The 6,000-nt window shown below is 46.2% G+C and overlaps 2 protein-coding genes across 2 annotated transcripts in view; both read left to right on the top strand.

The window, feature by feature from the left end:
* The first annotated feature begins 805 nt into the window (after positions 1-805).
* LOC309364892 (uncharacterized protein) overlaps positions 806-6,000 on the top strand; it is an 86,784-nt gene continuing 81,589 nt past the window's right edge. The window contains exon 1 of the mRNA XM_081902873.1: positions 806-884. Within this exon, the coding sequence (XP_081758999.1) occupies positions 854-884 (31 nt within the window). The 5' untranslated portion in view covers positions 806-853. The remainder of the gene's footprint in view (positions 885-6,000) is intronic.
* LOC309364772 (uncharacterized protein) overlaps positions 2,047-6,000 on the top strand; it is a 45,821-nt gene continuing 41,867 nt past the window's right edge. Inside the window, exon 1 of the mRNA XM_081902668.1 lies at positions 2,047-2,136. The gene's annotated coding sequence lies outside the window, so the exon portion shown is untranslated. The remainder of the gene's footprint in view (positions 2,137-6,000) is intronic.

Here is a 6,000-nt window from a genome sequence, read left to right as displayed (position 1 = left end):
GGTACGCAGGCTAAGACCCTCCCTGCCCGCAGACTGTCTGTCCAGAGTGGTGCATGCTCTGGTCATCTCCCGCTTGGACTACTGCAATGCGCTCTCCATGGGGCTACCTTTGAAGGTGACCCAGAAGCTACAATTAATCCAGACTGGGGCAGCTAAACTGGAGACAAGGGGCGGCTGCTGGGACCATATAACACTGGTCCTAAAGGATCTTCACTGGCATTTCCAAGCACAATTCGAAGTGTTTGTGCTGACCTTCAAAGACCTAAACCTGAAGGAGTGTCTCCACTCCCATCATTCAGCCCGGACACCGAGTCGCCTCCGAGCGTCTGATGGTGGTTCCCTCACTGTGAGAAGCAAAGTTACAAAAGTAGATAAAGAATTACACAACTTTTAGAAGACGTCTGAAGGCAGCCCTGTATCAGGAGGTTTTAAATGTTTGATGTTTTTATGTGCACTGTAAGTTGTCCAGTTGGCATAATAATAATAATAATAATAATAATAATAATTTCAACTTTACACCTGCCCCCTCCCTTGCCGAGGGCGCCCCTGTCCAAGAGCAGGCTGGGGGGTTCTGCAGCTTTGGCTGGAGGGAAGCACATCAGCGGCGGCTCCGCTCCTTTGCATGCGGAAGAAGGAGCTGGTTTCAGCTGCCAGCAGGGAAGGAGCCGCCCCCCCCCGGGAAAAACTCCGGTGCCTGGAGCTTGCCCAATTTGCCCCCCTCCGCTCCAGCCTCCCCTGCTCCCACCCTCCTTCCGGGGGGCGGCGGCTCTTATTCGTAGCTCTATGGGCAGACGCAGAGGGGGCGCCTCCTTGGAGACCCCCGAGAAAGGAAATCGGAATAGCAGAGCGAGCGATGGAAGGGGAGGGACAGAGAGGACAAAGAGGTAAAGCTGTAGGCCGGGGAGGGGGGCGAAGGGCAGGGAGGGGAAGGGGGCAGAGACCCCCCCAACAACAACAGAGGCCCCGATGCATGAAATCCGGCTGGAGATCGAGGCCCCTCCTTTCGCAAGGATTGCATTGCACGCCCCCCCCCAGATCAGCCTTCCTGCCTTTTACTATGGGAAATGCGGCGGGGGGATGCGGGGGGGGCTTCCTGCAGAGGGAGCACCGGCAGGGTTTGCATTGCAAGAGCTCCTTTGCAGCGCAAGGAGATGCTCAGCTGTCAAGAGATGCTCAGCTCCCCTGCCCCCCCCCTTGGGCGCCTTTGGGGCAATAGAAATGGGAGGCCCCCCCAGGGCTGGGACTTGAACCCCCTGGCAGGAAACCCTGGGGTGCCGCCATCCTAGGCTTGGTGGGTCCCCTTTGGGGGGAGAGTGGGGAGTCCATGGAAGGGTTAATGGGGGCGAGAGAGGCCTGGATGGAGGACCCCCCCCGTCTCCCTCCTGGGATGGGGAGAGATTTGGCAGGAAGGCTGAGCCGGCCAGGGGGGCCTCTGGGGAAAGGGGACCCTGGGGGGGGCGGAGGGAGGAAGGGAAGCATCCCTGGGGAGGGATCGAAGCCATCTTGGAGAAAGAGAGAGGGCCTGGGGGGCCGCCTGCCTTGACTTCTCCCTCCTGCCCAGGAATCTGCCAGGACTAGACCAGGGAGAGATCCCTGAGCAGGAGCCCCGATCCAGCCACCCTCTCCTCCCCTGAAGCTCAGTCCTTGCCCTGCCTCAGGTCCCAGATCAGGAGCTGTTGGGAGCTGTTAGAGCGAGTCCAACCATGGGGGAAAGAGGAAGCCCCCTTTATTATCCCCCCCCCTTTGAGGCTTCTCTCTGGGCAACTCCAGTCTCTCCCACATGCCTGTGTTTCTGTGCAGAAGCATCTAAAGGGCTGCCCCCCCCAGACACCTGGGCCCAACTCCTTCTCACCCGGTTTTCATTATTCCCACTATATCAGATCTCTTAAATCTGTGGGTTTAAGGGATGGGGAAGATTGTTAGGGAAATTGGTGGGTTCCCGTGTTCCCCCCTCAAGAGCCTGCATTATTATTATTATTATTATTATTATTATTATTACAGTGGTACCTCTGGTTACATACGCTAACCCAGGATGAGAACAGAAATTGTGGTCTAGCGGCGCGGCAGCAGCAGGACGCCCCATTATGTTAAGAACACTTTCTTAACCTCCGGAACAAATTGAGTACTTAACCCGAGGTACCACTGTAATGCAGTTTCAATTACAGTGGTGCCCCGCAAGACGAACGCCTCGCAAGACGGAAAACCTGCTAGACGAAAGGGTTCTCCGTTTTGGAGGCGCTTCGCAAAACGAATTTCCCTATGGGCTTGCTTTGCAAGACAAAAATGTCTTGTGAATTCCTGCGGGTTTTTCCCCCTTCCCCCCCTTTTCCTAAGCCGCTAAGCCGCTTATCAGCTGATCCATTGATAAGCCGCTTATCAGCTGATCCGCTAAAAGCCGCTAAACCGCTAATAGCACTAAACCACTAAGCTGTCAATGGGCTTGCTTCGCAAGACGAAAAAACCACTATACGAAGAGCCTCATGGAATGGATTAATTTTGTCTTGCGAGAGACTTCCGGTCGGCGCCAGCGTTTAATGGCGGTCCTTGCTTCGAGCTCCGAAGGAGGACTGCTCCGCGAGTTCAGGTCTGACCCGCTACGGCAAGCGGGGGACCCCTAAAATCACAGGCGCAGAAGCCTGCGAACAAGGAGACTCGGTGGGACCTTTTGCGCCCCCCGGTACTGCGAAAGAGCCTTTTTAAAGGCTCCGGAGCGGCATCGGGTGTGAACGCGGTGCTGAGAGTCGCAACCCAGCCCGTGGAGTGAGGCCGCGTCGCCATGAACGGAGAGCGCCGATTCCTTCCTGAAACTGAAATTCGATCGGAACACCCGTGAGTAAGATTGAGAGACTGAACGGGATATTTAAAGTTAAACTTTGAAATTTGGCTGAAAACGGGAAAGGCATAAATTAAGGAAGTCTGCCTCCCCGAACTGCATGATAAATAAAGCAACGGAAAGAGCAAGCTGTTTTTAAAAGAGAAATAGCTTTTAAGCTGTCAAACCTGACATTGGATTTAAACTTCCCCCCATCCGGCAGGAGAAGGGGGGAAGAAAAAATTGGACAATAGTAACCTGTCTGAAACTAACTTGAGAAAAAAAAGACCTTCCACCGCCGAACTCCCCAGGTCGGGCTGCCTGAGTAAGGCACCAGGAAAGTCAACTGTCAATTTAGACTGGATACAAAGGGGGGATTTTATCTGAAACAAAGTTATTGGATTTTAAAGGAACTCTTGTTGAACTTTTGGTTACATTGAAAAAAGAGTGGATTTACAGTATAGACTTTTGAACGTCTCATTTGTTACTCTATGCTTTTTTGCTTCTATGTTTCTTTCTATTTGGATACAACTGAATGTTCCCTCTAGAGGGTTTAATGAGAAACTGTTACATTGAAAGAGAAACAGTGGGATTTTCCATTGGCAAGTGCTTCCTGTGAGAACGACCTTGAGGATATGAGTGGCCCAGTAGAAGAGATAGCAACTAGAGCAAAAACAAAACAAGCACAAAAGAAAAGGGGCTCAATATCAGGCACAATACCAGCTGCACAGGAAAAAGCAACAACAGCATCTATGGAATCAATGACACAGGCATTGCTTAAAATAAACCAATCTTTGGAAGCACTGACAAAGTTGTCTACAGAGAACTCAAAAAAAACTGACAGAACTGACAGCAAGATTGGATTTGAACACTGCAAGTGTTTCATCTAATACAGACTCTATTAACAAATTAATCCAAGAAAGTTCAGAAACACGAAAGATTGCTGAAAGTGCAAAAAATACTGCAGAGGAGACAAGGGAAAAGCTTGCACCGATTACAAAAAAAGTGAATGAACATGATGCAACCTTGTCCCTATGGGAACTACAGAGAAAGGAAAAGAACTTGAAATTAAGATTGGTTCCTGAGAATGAGGGAGATAGTCTAGTGGAATTCCTTACAGAAAACTTTTCGGAATTTTGGCAGGAAGAATGCGAGGAAGATGAAGAATTTGAAATAACAACAGCTTTTCGGCTGGGCAGGAGACAAGGAAAGAAGCCAAGGGATTGTCTAATTACATTGAGGTCCAAAGAAGAAAGAGATAGAGTACTGAACCTGCATTACCAAAAGGCACTGGTGATTCAAAATTGTCAAGTACAGATTTTTAAAGATATCCCTAAATATATCCTGGAGGTGAGAACCTTCTATAAAGACTTGGTCAACCTGCTGAAGAAAAATATCATACCCTTCAGGTGGGAGTTTCCACAAGGACTGTCCTTTAATTTCAAAGGAAGGAAAGTTAAAATAAGAACAATCCAAGACAAAGAACAGTTTTTGGAGAGATATCTGGAAGACCTGCAGAAAGGAACAGTAGAGACAGAAGAAAAAGGACCGACAGATATTGCAAACTTATCATTTGGACTTATCCCACCATCGGAGGAAGAACAAAAGTTGGGAGCAGTTGGAGGAACAGGTACTTAGTAACAAAATGGCTCTGCAACTTCTTAGTTGGAACTGTAACGGTTTGAACCTTCCCCGAAAAAGACGCCAAGTTTTTCATATCTTGAAGAGAGAAGATTTAGACATAATATTTTTACAAGAAACCCATGTGGCCAGGATACATAGAAAACTGTTGATAAACAAAAGACTTGGACAGGAATTTATCTCATCAGATAAAGTAAAGAAAAGAGGTGTGGTGATCTATGCAAAAGAAAAATTGGCTCCAAAAATGATATTTAAAGATGAACAAGGAAGATATCTGGCAATTGAAATACAAACCCAAGGAGAAAAAATTTTGATAGTTGGAATATATGCACCAAATGAGGGGAAGGCTGAATTTTTTAAGAAGTTGCATGAGACTTTAATGGACTATTTAGATTATAAAATAATAATGATGGGAGATATGAATGGAGTCGTCTCCACAAACATGGACAAAGCACAAAGACAAGTGATCTCCAAAGATGGGAGATTACCTAAGACTTTCTTTGAGATGACTGAAACTATGGACTTGATTGACATTTGGAGAACAAAGAACCCTCTTGAGAGAGAGGGAACATTTTTCTCTGAAGCAAAAATGACATGGACAAGAATTGACCAAATTTGGATAACTAGTAGTCTGGTGCCAAGGACAAAAAAAGTAGAAATCTGCCCAAAAACCTGCTCCGACCATAACGCGGTAAAGATGGAAATGAAACTAACAACAACCGGATCCTTTAGATGGAGAATGAATGACACCCTATTCAGAGATGAAGAGATTTATAAGAAGGCCCAAAAAACACTGAAAGATTACTTTGAGATAAATTTGAGAACAGAAGTGGAGAAAAGAATAATTTGGGACGCAAGTAAGGCCGTGATGCGAGGTTTCCTAATTCAACAGAACTCTATAAAGAGGAAAAAACAAAATGAGAGAAAAGAAAAGATTTTGGAAAAAATGAAAGAAGGGGAAAAGAAACTGAGGTCTAAACCAAAGTCTCATGAGATCCTGAGAGAAATAAAGTATTACTAGATGCAATATATGGAATTGGTGAATCAAGAGATAGAATGGAAAATACAACAAATGAGACAAAAGACATTTGAATCAGCAGACAAATGTGGGAAACTTCTGTCATGGCAACTGAAAAAGAGACAAAAATTGAACACTGTGACGAGTTTAGAAATGGATGGAAAGATTATCCACAAACCTAACGAGATAAGTAATTGCTTTCAAAGCTTTTTCAGGAAACTATATGCACAAGGGCCAGTAAATGAACAAGAAATAGAAGAATTTATTAAAAAATATGGACTACCAAAAATTTCAGAACAAAGTAAAATGATTTTAAATGAGAAAATAACAGAACAAGAAATAGAGGGTGCGATTCAGAACATGCAATTAGGAAAATCACCAGGACCAGATGGCTTGACCGCCAGATATTACAAAGCGTTAAAGGAATGGTTAATACAACCATTGAAGGAAGTTTGTAATGAAAATTTAGAGGGGGAAAAGGCACCTGAATCGTGAAAAGAGGCATTCATCTCACTTATACCGAAAACAG

The sequence above is a fragment of the Podarcis melisellensis genome, assembly GCF_964234715.1.
Source record: "Podarcis melisellensis genome assembly, chromosome: 2".
Classification (NCBI taxonomy): Eukaryota; Metazoa; Chordata; class Lepidosauria; order Squamata; family Lacertidae; genus Podarcis; species Podarcis melisellensis.
This window is presented reverse-complemented; position numbering and strand designations above follow the sequence as displayed.